This window comes from Ursus maritimus (genome assembly GCF_017311325.1).
Source record: "Ursus maritimus isolate PB19 chromosome X unlocalized genomic scaffold, ASM1731132v1 scaffold_X1, whole genome shotgun sequence".
Classification (NCBI taxonomy): Eukaryota; Metazoa; Chordata; class Mammalia; order Carnivora; family Ursidae; genus Ursus; species Ursus maritimus.
Window position 1 is genome coordinate 115891105 of NW_024423319.1, and position 22655 is coordinate 115913759.

General features: G+C 41.7%; 1 protein-coding gene across 1 annotated transcript in view; it reads right to left on the reverse strand.

Moving 5' to 3' along the window:
- The window catches only part of FRMPD4 (FERM and PDZ domain containing 4), a 551891-nt gene that overhangs the window by 189880 nt on the left and 339356 nt on the right, over positions 1 to 22655 (reverse strand). The window contains exon 2 of the mRNA XM_040634527.1: positions 14119 to 14235. Coding sequence (XP_040490461.1) covers positions 14119 to 14235 — 117 coding nt within the window. The remainder of the gene's footprint in view (positions 1 to 14118; positions 14236 to 22655) is intronic.

The window sequence follows — 22655 nt, forward strand, 5'->3', positions numbered from 1 at the left end:
TATCACTGTGTTACTATATATTTCTTGAATTCTGTCAATATTTGCTTTATATACTTAGGAGCTTAGTATGTTTGTTATATGAATATTTATAATGACTATGTCTTCTTAGTGAATTGTCATTTAATCATAATATAACATCGTTCTTTGTCTCTTGAAAGAGTTTTTGATTTAAAAGTGATTTGGGGGATACCTGGGTGTTAAGTCAGTTAAGTGTCTGCCTTCAGCTCAGGTCAAGTTTCTGGGGTCCTGAGATCCAGCCTCGAGTGGGGCTCCCTGCTCAGTGGGGAGTCTGCTTCTCCCTCTGCCCCTCCCCCTGCTCATGTGCTCTCTCTCTCAAATAAATAAACAAATAAATAATCTAAAAAATAAAATATAAATAAATAAAACTGATTTTGTCTGATATTAGCATAGCCACTCCTTGGCTCTTTTAGTTATCATTAAACGTAATTTTTTCCCCTACTTTCACGTTTTTTGTTGTGAAATCAAAAGTGAGTTTATACAGGGTATATAGTCAGATTCTGTGTTTCTAAAATACCTTCTTACTATGTGTTTTGATGGGGGAGTTGAATCTATTTGAACCTCAAGTAATTACTGATATAGAAGGACGTACTATGGGGCGGTTGGGTGGCTTAGTCCTTAAGCATCTGCCTTCTGCTGGGGTCATGATCCCAGGGTCCTGGGATCGAGCCCCACATTGGGCTCCTTGCTGAGCAGGAGCCTGCTTCTCCTTCTGCCTGCTGCTCCCCTGGTCATGCTTGCTCTCTCTCTCTCTGTCAAATAAATAAAACCTTAAAAAAGAAAAAGGACATACCATTGCTACTTAAATTGTATCTTTTTGTCCAGCCTTCCCTCTCTTACCACCTTCCTTTGTGTTTCATTGATTTTTCTGTACTGACATGCTTTCATTCCCTTCTTATTCCCTTTTTCTTCTATTTTATATTTCTTTGTGGCTATGATTACAATTACATAAAACACTGTAATATTATAGCATTCTATTTCAAACACACTTAATTTTAATTGCATACAAAACCCAGAAAGTTCTACCCTCCCCTGGCACATTATGTTACTGACGTCACAAATCACATCTTTAAATATTGTATACTCATTTGCATGATTTATGTTATTTTTCGATGTTTTTATCATTTAAATTCTATACAGGAGTTAAAACTGAATTGATGCAAGGAGATTCTATTAATAGAAGAAGCTATGTATATGTCAATATACTTAGCTTTATTAGAGAACTTTATAAGTTCATTTGACTTTGCTTTAAGGCATAGCACCCTTTCCTTTCACCTTAAAGGATTCCTGTTACTGTTTCTTAAAGAATTTTTCTTAGGATGTGTTAATTTCTTCATTTATGAAAGACAGTTTTCCTGGATACATTATTCTTTGTTGAAAATTATTTTTTATTTCAGCAATTTGAATATATCATCTCACTCATTGCAGTCTACAATGATTTTGCAGAGAAATCCACTCATCACCTTATATAAACTCCCTTTATGTGATGAGTTGTTTTTCTCTTCCTGTCTAAGATTTTCTCTTTGCTTCAACTTTTACAGTTTGATTATCGTCTGACTGGCTGTGTCTTTTTGGATTTATCCCGAATTACGTTGTTTGAGTTTAGTTTCTTCAATTACTATGTATACTTCTTTCCTCATATTTGGGAAGTTTCCACTGTTACTTGTTCAAATAATGTTTACGCCCTCTTCTCTTTTTGGCCTTCCCTAATGCATATAAATGTTGATTCATGTCCCACAGTCTCGAAGGCTCTCTTCATTTTTCTTCCTACTGCTTTTCTTTTTGCTCCTTTGACTCCACCATTTCAAATGACCTATCTTCAATTTCACGCAGTTTTTTTTCTGCCTTATAGAGTCTGCTGTAAACTCCTCTAGCGTACCTTTCATTTCAACCCCAGAATTTCCATTTGGGGAGTTTAATAGCTTATATTTCCTTATTGAAATTCTCATTTTGTTCATGCATTGTTTTCCTTATTTCGTTTAGTTACTGTGTTCGTGTAACTCATTGAGCATTTTTATGACTGGACTTTTGACATGTGAAACAAAGCCGTGCACATGGATGTCTATTCCATTAGAGTCCATTTCAAGCATTTAATTTTGTTGCTTTGCTTGGCCCACTCTGCCTCGTTTCTTAGAATGCCACAGTTTTTTGTTGTTGTTGAGACTTGGGCATTTGAGAGAGAGAGAGAGAAAGAAAAAATCTCTTCCAGCCTTTATATGCTGGTGTTATGTAGAGAAATACTTCATTGATCAGCCCAGACAGAGATCCTAGGATGCTTCAAACATTCTCTGAGGATCTTTCTTCTCTGGATTTGTGCGTGTGATTTTAGTCATTTTAAATTCAGTGGGCAGCTTTTTCCTCCTTCTTCCAGAAGCCCGTGGTCTTTTGTTGAAGTGGAGCTCTAATAAGATGCCATAGCGATAGTTTCTGGTGTCAGCAGCTTCCAAACAACAGCTTCAGTCAGTCCAATCAGCACTCCATGTCAGGTGAGACAGATTACAGTCCCTGAGGGAGCCCCCAAACTAGCTAGAACATTGGGTGCATGATATGCTCTACTGTTTGTGTCCTGAACAAGAATCTTGGTGCAGGAGATATCTTCCTGGTCGCACAACGATCGGTCACAAAGGGGGAGGAATATGGCTAAGGATGCAAACCCACAAGAATTTAACAAACTCAGTTACTGGAATTCTTTCTTTGTTTTACATTGGTTAGAGTACTATGACTTCTTAACTGGCTCACAAAGGTACATTGCTCCATACCGAAACACAGTGTCTGTGTGGGAGAGTGAAATTATAAAGCTTCTTGGACTGTTACCTTGCTGATATCCCGCCACTTTGAGTATTTCCTATATCCAAATTATTTGAGAACACTTGTACGGTTATAGAAAACTACAGAGCTCCCATTCATCTGGCACTCAGTTTTGACTAATGTTAACATCTTATGGTAGCATGGTAAATTTGTCACAATCAGTGAACCAATACTCATACATTAGTAGTAATTAAAGTTCATATTTCATTCAGATTTCCTTAGGTTTTCACCTAATGTCATTTATCTGTTCTAGAATGCCATCCAGGATATTATACCACACTTAGTACTCCTACCTTCTTAGGCTCCTCTAGGCTCTGAGCGTCTTATCACCACTTTTTAGTGACATAAAGTAAAAAATTAGTTTCATAGTTAAAGCCAAGTTTGTTAAGAATTTTCCGTTGCTTATAACTCACTAGACTACCAAATTATACTGTTTTCTGGTTCAAACACACTATTTTATAATGATAAAAGTGAAGCCAGGTCCACAGTGTCCAAATGATAACCCACCATTACACGACTAGTACGGAGAAGAGCTAGGATCTCAGCCCAAGAGTTTTTAGCTTTTACCACCCAATTTCTGTGCTTTACAGTGTAATTACACTACCCCAGAAATTCACCTTTATTACATTACGAATTTTGAATATCTGATAAACAAGCACAATAAGATATGAATCAGTGACAAGGATGTGGTGATTTTTCCAGGTCTCAAGGTTTTATTAGGAAATATACGCTTTATCAATGTGCTCAAATTCTGTTAGTGAAATTCCTAAGGCAGAAAGTTAACAGGAGATTATATTAAGTCACTGACTTATCGATCATCATTTTTTCTAACAATTTACTGAATATAATGCTTCAGAAATAGTTCTAGTCATGTACCCATTAATTCATCCATCCATTTATTCACATATATACACACACTTAAACATTTTTAGAGCAAATATTTATTAACCATCTACTATTGCCCAGAAAATACTCTGGGCAGTGAAAACCAACCCTGATTAATCTCCTGTAGAGGAACAGTCATGAGTTTCTAGGAAGTTTTGGACTGAAATTAAATGGTATCAACATAATGAAATTAATAAATCCATTTAATTTTTTGTAAGATCTAAGTAGAAATGTAGGCTTAATAATGTGGGAAACAGCCCTTGAATCACTGAACTAAAAAATAAGAACAAGCTGAGGAGACAAGAGAAGCAGTGAGTTTGGAGAAAAAGAAGGGGGTGGTGTCATGAAAGCCAAGAGAAGATCTTAGAACAGAACATCACCAGAAATGAATTGGGGACTTTTATTTGGGAGCTTTATAAAATTCCTCAAGTAAAATAAGCAGTATTACTTCAAAAACACTATGGACAATTAACTTTTTCAAAGTACAATGGGGCTGTTTCTCTGTAGACCACTGGTGACAACAAGTTGCTATGTAATTTTCACATCCCTAATAATTATTTGCACTTGCATTTGGCATTCCATTGTGACTGAGTTTTATGTTGCTATTGTTGCTTCCCCTTCAACCCCTCCCACAAAGGTGCTGGGTGGTGGCAGGAGCAGCTGCAAACCCTGTCATCAGCAGACTCCTCTCCCTCAGTCCCCATCACAAGGAAGGGGGGAGTCATGACATTCTCACAGTGAAGGTTTTACTTCTCTGTTGAATTTTGATGACGTTAACCCTACAACACTCTTTAGACGTAGGTAATGATTGTTAGAGCTGTGCAAGAAGTTCCTGTTGGAAGTAGACACACCACAGAAGTTTGCATTACTCATAGTACAACCTCAAAAAAGTCACCTTACCAATGTCTGCCATCACTGCCGTCATACATAAACTGACAGCTTCCCATTTCATGCGAGGGTTTTATAAATTTATCAGAGGGTGCGTAAGAAATACAAGAATGGAGTCAAATGCAAGATATTCTAGAGTAAGGTTTGGAAACCAATTATACCTTATAGGACAAAGGTGGCCTCCAGTTTCTTGCTGTAAATAAAGTTTTATTAGAATACAAGCACATCCGTTTATTTACGTATTTCCTATGGCTGCATTCACACTACAATGGCAGAGTTGCGTTGCTTTGAGCTGTGACAGAGACCACGTTACTTCTAAAGCCTAGAGTATCTACTATGTGACCTCGTACAGAAAAGGTTTGCTGACTTGGCCTACAGAAATAAAGGCGAAGGGTGGAGAAAGAAAAGTGTGTATCTTTTGGTGAGAAAACCCATCCACAACAGGGCAAAGAGATGACTTTCTGAGGGAGTCAAGAGCTAGAAGCAATCTGTCCCCTTTGCTAGGCCTTTATTGAGAATGCCACATGAAAAAAATTATAAGAAAAAAATCAAGAGGTGAGATTGGGAAGTGAAGGCTGAAGGTTAATCAGTCTTTAGCAGTTATAGTCTTCTAAGAAACACGAGTGAACAAGCAATCCTGTCACATCCTTTCCGACTTGTCTTCTTTCCCTGTATTGGCCATCAACCCACTGAAAATGATGACAGAGAAGGAAAGGGAGAGGTAGGACCTTTTCCTTTCAATTTTACTATGCTCGACAGCAAGCCAAAAGTAGGGAGCTTTGGTAGAGTGTCCTCACACTGAGAAGTAAAATAAAAACTGTTCAATTGATTTCGTGTACCATTTCGACTTTTTCCGTTGGAATGAAATATGTGTAAATGTATAAGCTACGAAGTACAAATGGTGTAATTTCACTGATTGTGCACGTGAGTGAAAAGCTCTGACTATCTGCATATAAAGCTCCCTTTGCACCGTAGAAGGGTCAGCAGCAATAGTCATGCTAATAAATTAAAACATTTCACTTTAACTGAATGAGAATGGTGATAAATGGCAAATAAAAAATTATGAACTATTGACAGACCACAAAAGAAAGGCAAACCCTGTAGATATTAGTACGCTGATCTCGCTCTTTGAGGAAGGGGACTCTTGTTTTCATTTTGCAATGGCTGCGGACCATTATGCGGTTGACCCCGTGTACTGACCAGCACCCTTTAAGATCAACTCGTCTTCTCAGAAAGTCTCTCCCGGCCATCACAATCCGAGCCGCTATCGCCGACCTCGAGCTCCTGGAACAGCTGAGCAGCACACTCCGAGAAAACAACGGAGTGACATGCCTACTCACCGCCCAGGCTGATCTGGTGTCCGCCGGCCCAGCGAAGTAATGCCACTTCCCATCAGCTTTGCAATGGCAGAGAGTCCTCTCCAGAAAACGGCCATGGCTAACGAGGTTTTATTCAGGCTTTGAGAGGCAATGGAGGACAAGGGCTTGGCAGGGAGCACGGTTTCCGACCCCCGGGGGGCCCCGGCAGGACACTGTATATCCAGCCCTCCTCTCCTCTGATGCAGCGGCACAGACAATCATGAAAAGACACCTGCCACAAACGTGATACCATGTCCTCTTTAGTTCAGCCGATTTATTTGGCAAGAACACCCATACCCGCCAGCTGGCATTTGGCACCGGCCGGAATTTCCTGCCTGTGCCCCAGCCTTAGGTGAGGACATCAAAATTGCTCTCTGCAAGGGTTGGCACAAGCCGGAAAGAAGGGCTCCAAAGGCCACTCAAAAGAATCAAGAGGTGGTAGCAGCCTCAAGCTAGTATTTCAATTACAGGCTGTGACAGAAACCTGGTCACCCAGGTGCTTCTGCTTTTCACAGTTTGGCTGTCCCCGTGATCCTGACTGACTTTTGCGACCCACTTCGCGTACATGCCTAGAGGCTGCAAAATAAATAAATAGATAAATAAAAATAATACTAATAAAGAGAAGACAGAACCTCTGCTGATCACCACCTAACCTACTGTTCGCAGCTCTGTTTGACGCGCATGTCCCAACTCTTTGTCGGTAAGTGGCCCAAGGAAATTCAGATAATTACAAAACCTTCAGTGACGTTGGCTTCCTGGACAAAAGAGCCAGGACTTTGAGGGATTTATGCAAGAGAGATGGACAGACTAAGTAAAGCAGCAACATTTCGAGAACGAATGCACAAGAAGACGGAAACAGACTCTGATACAGGGGAAGGCTGCGGAGCCCAGCCCTTTCTGCCATATGCCAAGTTANNNNGCAGGAATGATAGAGTCATTTTGAAGCCTTACTTTTCAAAGCCCTTCCATCAACCCTGCAGACTTACCTTCCAGCTGGGAGCAGTAATTATTAACTCAGCAGATAGGTGCTTTGTCAGATTCGAAAGAAAACAAATCTGCTCCAATGAAGGGAATAAACAGCCGCTAATGTTCAGCCAGGGAAGTTTGTGCATTGACAGGACATAATTACCTTTCATTGCATGTAATGATATTATCGCTTTTACTTTGTTCTTCCAATTCCAAAATTATAATATACCTCTCTCCCTTAAATGGCTGCCTGGGCTCCTCAGGAACTCATTTAACTCAATGGCATTTGCTTTTGCCACGAGGCAATTATTTACATTTTAAGAAGAATTCATCGCGTATACTTGGAAGCAATATGTTTTATTTAAGAATTCTGCATCACAAACACAAGAAAATGAGGCGAATGGCCTCTTTTCTAACATAATGCCAATTTGTAACTCTTTGAACAGTTAAAAAGTCACAAAATAATATAGCAACCCAACTCAAATAAATCTCTCCTATTTCCATCCTTGGCATAGCTTTCAATTTCCACAAAAAACTTTTGCATTTCTTTCCTAGAAGCAAAGGGTAAGATCCTTTTGTCCTTTGTTGGACAGCCATTAGTAATGTCGGATTAATGAAGTAGAGGAAATTAATGTCCACTTCAAATGTGAAAATAATACGGGGGATGGTGGGTGCTACCAAAATATCCAAATTCAACTTTACAACGTTAAATTTTTAGAAAAGGAAAAGATTAAAAGAACTCATGAAAGAGGAGAAACAAAGGGACTTATCCACAGAATATGAGCCAGACTCTCTTCTGAACTCTTGGGGTAAAAATTAAGGGAAAAGAGCCCCAAGAATAACCTTAAAAGCACCATACAGTGCTTGAGGACGATCAGTTGCTTCTGCCCTCTCGGGACGTACTAGGTAAAGCCCAAGGGAGCTACTCCAGGGATCGAACAAGGATGAAGCTATTTCTATTTCCCATGATGACAGACTCCTATCACAGTGACTTGACAATTCTGCTTGTGGTTAACAAAACTGGGAGGTGGGACACATAAGCTGCTTGCATTTCCTCAGATGACTCTTTCCTGGAGCCGGATAAGTCAAAAATACATTTCACACCAACCACTGAACTGACTGGCAGATGGGAATGGCTAAACTTCTCCCACGATGGGCAATGTCCATCCTGGAGAACAAAGTGGAAGTTTCCACATCTCATTACGAATCTCTGCTCTTCAGGTTTTGGGATTGAACTCTCTTGCGTTCAGAAGGTAGTGACTCGGTTTAATTGCCCACCATGGGAATTGCTGGCAGAGTAATAGAACAGTGTGTCTTGTCCAATAAGCATGCAGGGCTGCTTTTTGTAGGCTTACAGGGGGAAGGTAGCCAGAAATCCAATGGGCCGAAAAAGAAGAGGAAAAAAAAAAAAAAAAAGAAGAAGAAGAAGAAGAAGAAGAAGAAGAAGAAGAAAAAAACAAAACCAAGCCTCTCAAATGTAGAACTTGAAAAATCAGGACATGTATTTTTGCAATGACCCTCCAGTCTCCTTTTCCACCCCTGATTGCTATCCCCAGACTCCAACTGGGCTGGCTCTTCATAAACATCTATCTTGCCAACGAGTGTTCTAATATTAATTTTGACCACGTTTTAATTTTCCTTTCAATCTTCAAAAGCCAAAGTTCAAAATTTATGAAGGACATTTTTTTTTGGTAGTAATCCTCCCCATCTGCACAGTCCAACAAGAGAGTTTTTACTCTCTTTAACGAAAACATGGGATATTAGGAACATACAGTGCTTCCTACTCTCTGTGACATGTATTATAGGTCTCTAAGGAGGTTAAGCAGACCTTGCACGGTTGAGAATGACGGCAGGCCTATCATTTCCATCCTACGCTAAGATCGTGGAAGGTAAGATACTGTCTTACCAATCTTGGTATCTTCAGGACATACTAGTGTTCAATAAATGTTTGGTGGATGTGTGTTGGGTGGGTCAAGGAGTGGTTTTAAAGGAAGCACATGACCAGATGACCAGGCGGATGGGCCATTTCTGAAGATGCTGAATGGGGAGGGTAAGCCAGGGAAAGGTGGAGGTGAACAGGTAGGGCTGCGTGATTGCAAGGTTGGTGATTAAGGCTATGGAATATACAGGACTTAGCATACATTAGACTCCATTACAAAGCCAGAACAACCAAGACTTTATAGTCCGATGATGTGGAAGAAATGCTAGTCTGACTATACAGAGGATGTGGCAATCCCAGTTCTGGGGAACCTCACCTTTTCCCCAAAACGTAGATCCCTCAATGTAGCTCACTACCTCCCAGGTCACTTGTCAAGGTTTAATGAAATCTTTGGTCTCACAAGAATTTTCGAAACTTGCTTTATCTAAATCAGATCAAATTAAGAGCAAAAGGAGGTGCCGTCCGTAATTATGTCAGAACAATACTCATAAACCAGGACGCTGCTGGGCACACAGGGTTATACACCTCGATCTGCACTTCTCCTATGCACACATACGGATCGTCTGTAGATACACGCTATATCCACTTATAACTCTATCCACAACTACGGCGGTACCTCTATACATCTGTATCTGATCAAGAGCTATGTTAACATCTCTGTTTCTACCTACAACTATATCTAAGCTTTATGCATCTAGAGCCACAACCACCCCGACACCAGTTACTTATTGAAGCTGTTCTTAAAGCAAACATCGCAGAGTGCATCTAACTCTCTATAGTTCTTACTCTCTCTTTCCTTCCATTTCTCCCTCTCTCACCCATTTCTTTTCTTTTCTTTTTTTTTAAAGATTTTTTATTTATTTATGTGACAGAGAGACAGCCAGTGAGAGAGGGAACACAAGCAGGGGGAATAGGAGAGGAAGAAGCAGGCTCCTAGCCGAGGAGCCCGATGTGGGACTCGATCCAGGAACGCCAGGCTCACGCCCTGAGCCGAAGGCAGACGCTTAACGACTGCGCTACCCAGGCGCCCCTCACCCATTTCTTAAAAGGACACTCTTTACTGAGAGTCATTCCTTCCGTTCAAGTTTCTCTCTTCCTGTCCAAGTCTCTCACTTATCCTGCTTACATGGTAATAATAAGAAACCAACAATCTCTTCGTCTACATCTCCCATGTTTCATAAACAATATTCTCTGTTGCTCAAACAAATGTATTTCGTATTTTTCTGACAAGAGAAACAAAAGCTGTCCTTTTCTAATGCAGAGTTTGGTATATTAGAATATACAATGTGTTCTGACTAGGTACACGTGTAAACATCTGGAAAGCCAATTCATGAGTCTGAGTCTCGCTTTTCTCATCTGGAAATGGGATTAATATTCATCAATTACATAAGGTCATATATGGGAAAATGTTACAGAACAGCCATCAGTCCTGTGCAGAGAATCACTTGAAACTACTTCTTGGCTCTACCCAAGAGCCAGGGTATGCACTGAATGTTTATGTTCCTCTAAAATCCATTTGTTGAAACCCTAATCCCCAATATGATGGCATTTGGAGGTAAGGCAATTGGGGGGTAATTAAGTCATGAGGGTAGAGCCCGCATGATAAAATTAGGGAACTTCTAAGAAGAGACATAGAGATATGATCCCTCTCTCTGTGTCATGTCAGGGTACAGAGAAAAGGCAACTATCTCCAGCCAACAAGAGGGCCCTCACCAAGAAGTCGGCCTTGCTGGCACACTGGTCTTTGATTTCTCAGACTCTAGAACTGTGAGAAATAAACTTCTGTATTTCAGCCACCCACTCTTTCATGGCTTATTATAAACCCCAAACAGACTAAGACAACATCAGGATTTTTTTACTATTCCTGAACATATTTCAGAATGCAACAAACATTGATAACCAGTAGTCTCTTGTCTATATAATACTATACATATGCACATTAATAGGTGCACAATGGCATTAAAACTTTTTTAACCCTATGCATTACCAGCTTTTTATAAAATATAAGGTATTGGTTCTACCCTAAATAGTTGGGGATGGGAAAAGGAACATGAAATTTGAACATATTTAACTACCGTGGGCTGTGTTCTGAAGGGCTCATCGAGATAGAATTAGCTCATTATTGAGCTAGAAGACTCTAACTTTGAACATGGGAAGCCTGGATCTTCCCATAGCTTCATTAATAACTTGAAAGTGGTTGTACCACCATCAAAACCAATTGTCTGATTTGGGATATAATTTGGATCCTAAGACAAGATAAAAAAAGAAGACATCTAACATCTTTCAAAGAGAATATGTAAAAGAGTGAGAACTAAATGCAAAGGTGCTAATTACTAGTCACAGCTTAATTTTCGAATTGTTCTTTTAACTTATAAAACTAATGAGTAGGGATATACTCCACACTGCAAACCAGAGCTCGACAGAAACTTGAGTCATTAGAGTATTTCTTTGTAATGGAGAGTACTCAGTAGATAAGAAAAAAACCCCATCAGAAGGATTCTCATTTATAAAACCCACTAGTGATAAACAACAAACACTTTTGAAATCAGTAACTGTTCTTCCTATCTGAAAACAATGAGTCTGAGAGAGCAGTGGAAACTTCCAGTAAAAAAAAACCCCTACAGATTTAGGGGCATCTGGGTGGCTCAGTAGGTCGAGAGGCCTCCTCTTGATTTCTGCTCAGGTCATGATCTCGGGGTCCTGAGACGGAGCCTGGTGCTGGGCTCTGGACTCAGCAGGGAGTCTGCTTGAGATTCTCCCCGGCTCCCTCCACCCCTCTCCCAGTTTGGGCGCAAGAGCACGCATACGCTGTCTCTCTCAAATAAATAAATAAATAAATAAATAAATAAATAAATAAATAAAATCTTAAAAAAAAAAAAACAACAACGAAAAACAAACGCCTTACAGATTGGGAAAAGTGACACTGGTGACATTGGTTTTTAATGTTACTATTTAGTAATCAGTGCAGGTTTCTCTATGAAGTTGCTGATTTACTCTTACAAGTTTTAACAGCTGGCAGTAGCCCAGGGTAAATGTTACATTCACACATGGGCTTGCCCTTAAAAATGTCAAGGACACAAAGGGAAATGCATGTGGCGAGAGCTAGCTGGGATTCCTGGCATCTACAACCAACAGGCCCTGGTTCGTGTTTCTATCTATCGATCAACTGGTTTGGAAAGCACAGGAGCCCAAATCCATCCAGGAAAAAGAAAAATGAATTTTCCTTGGAAAAGTCTAAGATACACCTCCATAAATTTATAATCTGAATCTTTTAGAAAGTACATTTCTTTGGCAGAAATTCTTATTGTTTTGAGTCAAAGCATCTAGGCCACCTCAACTGACACAATTACATGAATTCATAACGAGGTTACAAAATAGCACAATGTAATATGACAAAATACCATCTTTTGTCATATTATAAAGCGCTCGGGTAAACTGTACGAAATGAACAACTCAGAATCAAGTGTAGAAGCAAAATTGTTGGTCTTTCTTCCAGTCTTTGTGCTTTCTGGGAGAGTCTACTCCCACGGCTAATTCCAGTGTAGTTTCTATGGTAGCACGACCTCAAGAAAGCCTTGAAGAGCCAGAGGACCACTGCCCACAGGCTCCCTGTAGTGGGTCAGGTTCACGGGCACCTTGAAACCTCCCAGAGGGCCAGGCCCTCAGGAGCAAACTGTACGCTAGAGAAAGCTGCTCTCCCCTTGGCGGGAAATGCAAGAAAGAGGAGAGAGTTGGGCACAAAGACTGGAAATCTGGCCACAATGTTCATGTTTTTCACATAGATAGCTTACCATAATCACCCAGAGGTGCCGGGCCGTACAACGACCAAATCCCCAAAAACAATCTTGAAAGATTTTTATCTTTATAAACATGATCCCCCACCTCACAGTCACCTTGTCTGCTTATCAGTCCACAGTCAAATTGACGAGAACAAAGAAATGCAGCCTGTAGTCTGAAAAATGCTTCCCGTGGCATCCAATGTCAACTCAACTGGATTAGGTTAGGATCAAACATGCTTACTGATCTGCAATTTATTTCAAAAATTCTCATACTTAAGAATATTCCACAGAGGTGGTAAAAGAAAGCAGGGTGGACCCTTGTTTTTTGATAAATGCATAGGAAGACTCATCTCATATAATTGCAAAAAACCAGAGAACTACAGCCACTGATTTCTCCAAAACTCATTGGTGGTTCCTCCAAAAGGTAAACATGGAATTATCTTATGATCCAATGATCACACTGCTAGATATATACCCACAAGAATTGCAAGCAGCCACCCATACAGATACTCATAGAGCACTGGTCACAGCAGCATTATTCATAAGATCCGAAAGGAGCCAGACAACCTCCATTTCCACTGACAGATGAACGGTTAAACAAACGAGGGCTATCCATAAAATGGATTATGTACAATGGAACACTATTCAGCCTTAAAGAGGAACGAAATTATTACATATACCACGCCACGGATCAACGTTGAGGACCTTATGCTAAGTGAAACGAGCTATACACAGAAGAACAAGTACTTAATAATTGCACTTATTTGAGATATCTACAATAGGCAGATTCATAGAGACAGAAATGAAACAGAGCTAACCAGAGGGAGGAGGGGGAACGGGAAGTTATTTTTTAATGGGTACAGAGTTTCTGTTGGGCATGATGATAAAGTTCTAGAAATGGATATTGGTTAATGGTTGTACAATGTTCTGAATGTACTTAAATGTCACAGAATTGTACACCCCAAAGTGTTAAAAAAATTTACCTTTCTGCTATATACATTTTAACCCATTTAAAAAAACGAAAAGCAGCACAAAAGTCCAAAATCTTAGCCAGTGTCAGTGAAAGGAGCCCATATAATTCTGTTAGCTCATGTTTTACATTACGAATGACCAAGTAACACTGCTGTCTTGACCAATTCCACAAAGCAACTGAAATGATACTCCTCCATGTCAAATTTAGTTCTAGCCTCGAACAGTGGGTACAACTGGCTTTGGATTCACTATTGAATCCTTTTGCTCTTTCCCAGAATGACCTTACTGTAGCAAGAATTATCGGCCTAACATGGCATGTGGCTAACTATGAAGCAACTGCATGTCACAAGACGTAGAAGACACTGGAGATTAAGCAGCTGGACTGATGGCCTCCAAATGTCTACAAGTCCCAAATGTAGGCATGTTAATTCTCGGAGTCAAGGCTGAAAGTAGAGACAAAGAACAGGTAGAAGATTTTACAGTTCAAGCCATCAGTTCTACCTACTTGATGAAGCAGTCTCGGCCATCCCGGTTCGCACTCATCTCCCATCCATAGGGTGGCACCTGGTTCAAGCCCCAGGTGCCCGAGGGAGGTGGCCAGCCAGTAGACTTCGTCCTGTGGCTGGAAAAAAAAAAAGAGAGAGAGAGAAAAAGAAAAGCATCATTACACCTGACACCTGAACATTTCTTCTGAGACAAACTCCAGAAGGAGCATGGGATTCGCTCCTGTCAACTGTGGGCTAGATCCTCAGCTGATTAAATGAATAAATATAACGAGTGATTTAATGACAGGTTCTCCTCACACTATCTTCCCTCCTTTCTCACAGACACCCCGTGAGGTAAGTACATATATTCCATTACACGTATTCCATTTTACAGATGAGGAAACAACGAATGACTCAGAAAGATTAAGTAACACTCTTAAGGACACATTATCCATTTTGAACAAAATTTTTGCACTCATTCCATTACACTATGCCTCCCGATACCAGACATTAGGAAGTGTGGCAGATAAACAGATATCGCACGGAATATCAAGACACGTATGTAAACGCTGTTTTTATGGATATGAAGCAAATAACCTGAAGCCACAATTTCCCGGCCTCCACTAACCCAAGCACAAAATTTCCAGTCGTATTAACCAAGTTCCTGTCAAAGTGAGATATAAGCCAGAGACAAACTTTCCATTTAAGTTGCAGAGAAAATCCAGACATTAGCTTTTACACTTTCAATTCAAACCTTGAATTTCAATCATCAGCAAAAGGGAAGGGTAGGCTATGGAGAATTTTCTAGAAGCCTGCATTGCCACGAGCAAGAGGAAAGGTGTTCATGTGACAAGCAACTGTGAAAGGCAGGACGGCACGGTCACAATCTCCAACAAGAGGCCAAAGCCCAGCTTCTGGAGCATTGCCGAGTCCTGGCCACTCCTCTGCCACCAAGGACCTCCAGAACTTCTACCGTTTGCTCACCAACACTGAAAATTGCTTCAGAGCAAAATCACAAGAGGAAATATCAAGTGCTGTTTTTTGGATCAGCCAACATCCTTCATCATTTGGTCCACCCACCCCACGTTAATTTCTGGATGGCCTGGGAGATCTTCCAGGCACTTGCAGATTGCAAACTGGGGTCCAAACGACGTGTGGTGCTCACATTTCCAGGGCCTCGCGCTCAGCATCTGAGTAGAGCACCTGGGAGCCTATGACAGCGCACCGGGGACCACACACACAATGTGCATAACTCTGTGTGGGCTGCTGCCCAAAGCCAGCAGTCCCCCTGCAGCAAGCATTAAAGACAGGGCGTCAGCTTCTCTGAAACGAGGCATCTCCGAATCTCCCAGAACACAGGGTAACTCACCCCCACCTCACACCCAACGCACACATCTGATCATAACCCAACACCTCTCTGCAGGTGAAACAAGCCCATGTCCCGTAAGACTTCTAGATGGGAAGCGTCGTGCATAATTTAAACCACCTCTGTTGCTGTTCTTTAAACTTCCTTTCAGGTTTCCCACAGCCTTCATGAAGTGTGGTGAGCAAAGTTCACGAACCTAATCTGGTCTGGCAAATTTAAAATCTCACCAGAGGATTTGTTCTTGCCCCCGGGCTATTAAAATAAAAGACAAGGCAACAGTTTCTGTTCCTCTTCCTTGAGCGAAAGTCAGCAGGGGCAGTTTCCTCTGGGCGTTTTATAAAAAGGGCTTCTTCCCTACAGAGAACACATGAATTTGCCATCCCATGGAAAAAAAAACCCAAAGAAAACCATACCAATTTCTCCTAAGTAGCAGAGAACACATCTGGAGAGCCTTCTAAGGTTGGACCAAGAGCACAAGCCCTTAGTCAGATGATCACACCACATCCCGTTATTAAAATGTTTTCCAAAAGCAACAGTACAATCAGAGGTAACACAAGGAATATGCCAGTGAAAGATTGTTCATGGAGAGAATGCAAGTGTTTATAGTATATATAACTGAGATCATTTCAAGTATATATAACATTCTGTATCAGCATGTTAATCGTCGCCACAGAGAGCTAACTTACTAAAACCAAACTGTCTCTTCTTTTAGGTATTCTTCTCTTTCATTGGCCACAGCCACCAACGTCTAAATCACCAGAAGAGGCTTCGTAATGTAATCAACATGTAAAATACGGTACTGGTGGGCCTGAATTTTATCATAAAGTACATTTTGTCCTGTACGGTATGTTCAGAAAGCAGGAAACAACAGTTCATGAAAATGTTTTCCGATGAAGACTTAGGTCATAAAACACGCAATGAAGTGCTATTACTAGAGAAATTTACAAATGCTAATTTAGTTACTTCAGTTCAAGGACATCAGCTGATATTAAAAAAATGAAAAATTAAAATCAGATATGTCTATATGTCCATTAACATGTTGACATAGAATATATGGGTTGGGGGGTGCCTCGGTGGCTCAGTGGGTTGAGCGTCAGCCTTCAGCTCAGGTCATGATCCCAGGGTCCTGGGATCGAGTCCCGCATCGGGCTTCTTGCTCAGCAGGGAGCCTGCTTCTCCCTCTGCTCGCTGCTCTCCCTGCTGGTGCGTTCGCTCGCTCTCTCTCTCCCTCCCTCCCCCCCTCCCCTGCATGCCTTCTCTGTCGAATGGATAAATAAAATCTTAAAAAAAAAAAAAAGAATACATGGGTTGGAAAGGAATTAGTACAACTTAGCAAATTAAAACGCACAAAGAACAAAAAAAGAACACCATAAGTATCTAAACATAAGAGTCTTAACAAAAATCAAGGACAAGGGTCATAATTATGGAAGGATTTGGCTCCTGCTTTTATGAGTGGGATTGCTGGAGGTCCTCCCAACAATATGTAGCCTCTTAAGCTGACTGCTTGCTCTCCCTTTCCTGGGGACCTCCTTTCCTGGCTCCACCCTCTGTGTGTTCACCAAAGCCTCCACCACTTGCCCATGTGCCCATCCCAGAAGTGCCGAAAGACATAGTCTCTTCCACCAGAAATGCAAAGAGTTAGCATCCTGCAGAGCAGTAGACAGGCCGGTGCTTATAAAAGTAGCGTTCGCTAACTGGTTTGTTATCAGAGGCTTCTGCTGCAGCTATTCTATCTACGCTGACACAGTTCTGTGCAGAATTCCTCGTGTTTGGAAAAAATACTGGCTCTGGGTCCCAGTGTGAGATACATGCTCTTTATTTTCCCCAATCTCCCAAAGAGTCCTTTCAGAGATCCTGGGCGGTCTTCCCAAAGACTGACACCTTTTGTTATTTCTCTGCTTTGAAGGAGGTCTTATTTTTCTTGTCCAAGTTCCTATTAGCCTCGATGGTGCTCTTGACCACTTCTGTGGAGCACAAAGACTATTCCGTAAGTCGAAACCTGCAGTGCTGCTCAGGAGCCAGCGTGACTGAGGATGGTAAGCAGGTTGGCCCCACTGAGATCATTTCAAGAATGTTCTCCAGCCTAGGGTTGCCAGATTTGCCAACTGTAAATACAGGACATCACGTTCAATGTGAATTTCATATAAACAATTTTTTTTTGCATCAGAAGATCTCACATAATATTTGGGGGTTACATATACTAAAAAATGGATTCGTCATTTATGTGAAATTCAAATTTGACTAGACATCCTATGTTTTATCTGCAAACTCTACATTAGCCCCTCAAATAACTGAATACTCAGATTCTCTTCCACAATCAAAGAAGACAGCTTATCCATCAAAAATATCATAGCCCAAAATTCTTAAGATTTATCCTCACCTAGTAGTGGAACCAAATACTACTCTCACTGAGTCCATGATGTGCTAAGAAGAACCCTCACCTCCCTGACTAAACTCAAATCAAAGTACACCCTCCTAATGGGTCTGTGGGAGTGACAGGGGGATTACAAGTAGTCATGAGTTAGGGGTTGATCTATTTCCCAAATTTAGCTGGTAAGAATCACCTCACATTGCTTGATAAGTATAAAGATAAACAAACCCTAGAAATTATGATTTAGCAGCTCTGGGTTAGAACTAGGCATCTATGAGTGAGAGAATGAGTGCACGTGTGTGCTGAAACAAGCAGTTCCCATAATTCTCTTCTGGAGGATTGCTAGGTTTACCAATCCAAAGGAAACAAAGGAAAACAAGAATGCCCATGTCAGCTGAAATTTCAAATACGCAATGAATGATTTTTAGTGTAAGTATGACCCATGCAATTTTGGGAAATATTGATTAAAAAAAAAAAACATCTTGGGGCGCCGGGGTGGCACAGCGGTTAAGCGCCTGCCTTCGGCTCAGGGCGTGATCCCGGCGTTGTGGGATCGAGCCCCACATCAGGCTCCTCCGCTGGGAGCCTGCTTCTTCCTCTCCCACTCCCCCTGCTTGTGTTCCCTCTCTCGCTGGCTGTCTCTGTCAAATAAATAAATAAAATCTTAAAAAAAAAAAAACATCTAGATTCAACCGGATATTCTGTATTTTATATGGGAGCCATGGGGTTTGGGGAACACTAGTCATTGTGTGAAAATCCAACAGCACTGGAATCTACTGGGTTGTTGGCATGACGTGAAACCTGCATTTTGTCAAGATCCCCAAGCGATTCCCATATATATTCAAGTTTTCTAACCACAGCCCAAATCACCGATTTCCAATGTGGAGCCTCGCAGCAGGTTGGAATCACGTGGTGAAACTTGCTAACTCCAGATGCCTGGGATGGAGGTCAAGCCACTTGAGTCAGAATCTCTGAGGATGAAGCCTAGGCATTGGTATTTCACCCCAAGATGGCCACCCACTGATCCAAGTCATTGTGTATTTGTATCTGAGCTGACTGACTCCGAGCAGCACGGCGTGGCACTCAAGAGCCCGTACATCGCAGCAGCGGGTTCTCCAAGCGTGGCCCCAGGAACAGCAGTGGCAGCACCAAGGACTCTATCACAAATACAAATTCATATGCATCACCCAAGACCGACCAAACACAGAACGCTGAGGTGATGGGGCGGACCAAGCGACCTCTGTTCAACAAGCCTGCAGGCAATGCTGGGGCCCACTCAACTCTGCTAACCACTGAGTTAGACTCAAACTCCCTTCAATTCAAGCTCTGCCATTTCTTTTCTGCCATCTTCAACAAGTTCCTCAACCTCTAACCCCCTCGGTCCCAGCTACTCCTCTATAAATGGTGGTAAGAGGACCAGGTCGTTGGAACAATATTAACTTAGTTTTGTAAGGTCCCTCATACAGTGTGTGCTAAAAAGTCTCTGCTAAATAAATCTCAGCCTAACACTGGAGGCAATAAGGGACTTTGGGAGTGAGGCAAGAATAGGTGCCTACAATCGTTCTCTAAATAGAAGAAGGGTGAATGGCTCAGTCCTCTATTCTTTTCCAGTCTGGCAAGAGCAGCGTGATAAGGGGCTGAATCAAGCCAGGTTGCACCTTCTTCCCAGGTCACAAGTCAAGTTCAGCTGTTCTAAAGGCAGAGGAAAACATCAGAAAGTTTGGCCCAGGAACCAGCAACCCAGCTGTGCGTGTGATCCTAGGTACAGAGGCCAGTTTCCGCGGCTCTCAGGCCGCACCTTGAGATCGCCTGCAACCGCAGCTTCTCTCACTTCAGCCCGAGATCATGGTTGTGTGAACCACTTTCAAACACTTAGCTCAGCCTTCAAAATAGCGACCTACATTGCCAAGGCTATTTTGGTCATTCCAGAAACTCCCGGCCGCTGACTGAACTGCTTTGCAGTGCCGTGGTTTCTCACATCTATTGTTTGCAACAGATCGAAAAGGGCCTGGACAAAAAAGAGCTTCAGAGATGAGAGGAAGTGAGAGCAGCCAGGAAGTGCAGGGGTAGAGCTGCGGTGTGGGGGCCCTGGGTGGAAGCCACGCCCCGTTTCCCCCTGTGTGCCCGCCTCTAAACCCGGGACCCAATCTGGGTGTCTAGTCTGCCCCGGAGAAGGCGGGCTCTTCGAAACCAAGGGCAGGCCGATACAGTGACCTGAGGGCCTAGAAACAGAACTCACCAGGAGAGAAAGGGATGATCTCTGGGAGAAGGATGGGGACTGAGGTCTGGTTCGACGGTCCTGATGCAAACACATTCAAATGCTGCCACTCACGAGCTTGGTGACCCTGGGTTCTAAACTCAACCTACTTCATTTGCATCACCTGTAAGACAGACTTAGTCTCTCTCGATGGTTCTCAACGGCGGAGGCTTTGCCACCAGGAAGACACTCGTTTTGGAGACATGTGAGGTGGTCACAAATGGGGCGAGGGGAGGCACTCCAGGCACTTAGTGGGTACAAGGCATGGATGCTGCTACACATCCCCCAGGACACGACTCACCCCCAACACAACGACAAAATGACAATAGTGCCCTGCTTAGCTCCTAAAGTTTTGTGCCAAAGATTCAAAATGATGAATGTACAGTGCTGACCACTTTCCTTGATTGATACTTGGGGCTCAAAACACTTTGGTTGAAAAACAAACACACAAAACAGCCCACACATTCTCAAAGTTTCCACTTAAAGCCGAATTCAGATAAGTAGACTCTATCTTTCCATCACAATGAAAGAGTTCAAAACCGGGGTTTGCCACTGAAAGCTTCAAGGCTTTGGGTAAATCATTTGGCCTCTCAGGGTTTTAGTCCTATGTATAAAAATAAAAACACCAACATCCAGCTGTCAGTGGTGTTATACAGATAAATAATATGTGCCAAGCACTAAGGTCCAGTGGTTGACTCACTGAGCACAGTCTCATCAAATGCTGTTGTGTTAGAAGTGGTTATCATCGTAATGAAGGTAATTTTAGTACTTGACCTCATGGTTTAAACACCACTTCTAATACACAATTTCTTTTGATGCAAAGTCGGCTTCGTCATGGAATAAAATACCTGCCAAAGCACTCATGGTTTTTGTTTTAAAGATGCAGAAATAGACCTCAGAGAGAATGTATAAATTACCCCATAGCCAATGGAGGCACCAGATTGGCCTCACTGGAGGGAAACAAGGACAGCTATGGACTTGGACTGGAGACCACATGCTGTGGCAAGCACTGTGTGTTTCATGGATTGTACCGGGGATGGAAATGGTGGAGAAAATGGTACAGCCTCCGAAAAATCTCCCCATGCATAGATCCTACTGCCGTGACAGAGCTAGTTAGGAGAATGTCTATGACGAACCCAGGGCTTCCTGCCCTAAATTCCTATTACTTATACAGCGTCATTATGAAGCGTGACTTCAACAAATAGGCTTATTTATATTCCTGGTAATATTTTGGACGACTAGCCAGAATTTACCTGCATCGTTTGAAACTGGTATTGAGAAATGAATTCTTGCATCCATTTCAGACGCGGTAAAGCCTAAGCCATGTCTATTCAGTTACTCAGCCTGGACATACAATGAACTTACCAATCCAACAAAATTTAATTCTTCCCCCCAATTTTGAACATCCTTATCTCTTTGGACTCACAGAGATTATTTTCAGAATACCCCAAGGTTATATAGTGTTACAGATGGACTATACAACAGAAAGCACGTTCTCATTCGTATTGCTCTAAGTGGTGGCTGGATTACAGTACCCAAAACTCTACAAAAATTCCTAATGTCACGCAATATACAAGCAGGTGATATACAAAGTATCTTGTAGGTTAACTGGCCATTTGGTTTAAGGTAAAGGAATTAGACAGGGATTGAGACAAATGAATAAAGAATGCTTCTGAGGGCGCCTGAGTGGCTCAGTCAGTTAAGCTTCTTGATTTCAGCTCAGGTCATGATCTCAGGTCCTGGGATCAGTGAGGTCAGGCTCCTCACTCAGTGGGGAGTTTTCTTGAGATTCTTTCTCTCTCTCTTCCTCTGCCCCTCCTCCCTGCTACTGCTCTCTCTCTCTCTCAATCTCCCTATAAAATAAATGAATAAATCTTAAAAAAAACATAAAGGGATGCTCTGGATGAACGAAAAAAACTCCATGATTAGTGGTAGCCTTGTTCCTATAATGCCCAACTCACTGTGCCTCAATTGGACGAGAAGGGCTCTGTTGGTACAAAGTTTCGTGTCTCCATGGATCAGGGAGGAATTGACTGGCCAAGTCTTTTGGCTCCAGTAAATCATGCTATTGACACAAAGACACGTCCTAGGTTAGCTGCATTGTGCTATCACAGAACATAACTCTTTTCCTTCAATCAGGCTGTAGTACAGAAGTCACATTATGTCAGTCTCACTCATGAGGCAACAGCTTTCCATCCAACTGCCCTTTATTAGACACATAGAGTACAGATGCATGTGCAGAAAGCTTGATTGGTAAGGTAAGAATAATATCAAAGCCATACAGACAGTAGTAAAAATCATCCAACCCAATTATTTATAAGATTTCAGTTCTAACAAGAGATACAAAAAACAAAACAAAACAAAAAACCAGTAAAAGGGGACTAGCAGTTAAAAACTCATCTACATATTATTGACAAATCGCATAAATGCAAACAATATATACAATCCAAAGTCATTAGACTCAAACAAAAATGTATTATTAATCAAGAGGTTAACTATGGTAAAAGACATTTGGCTATAATTTTAATAACCAAATTAAAAAATTTTTCAGATCACTTTCATT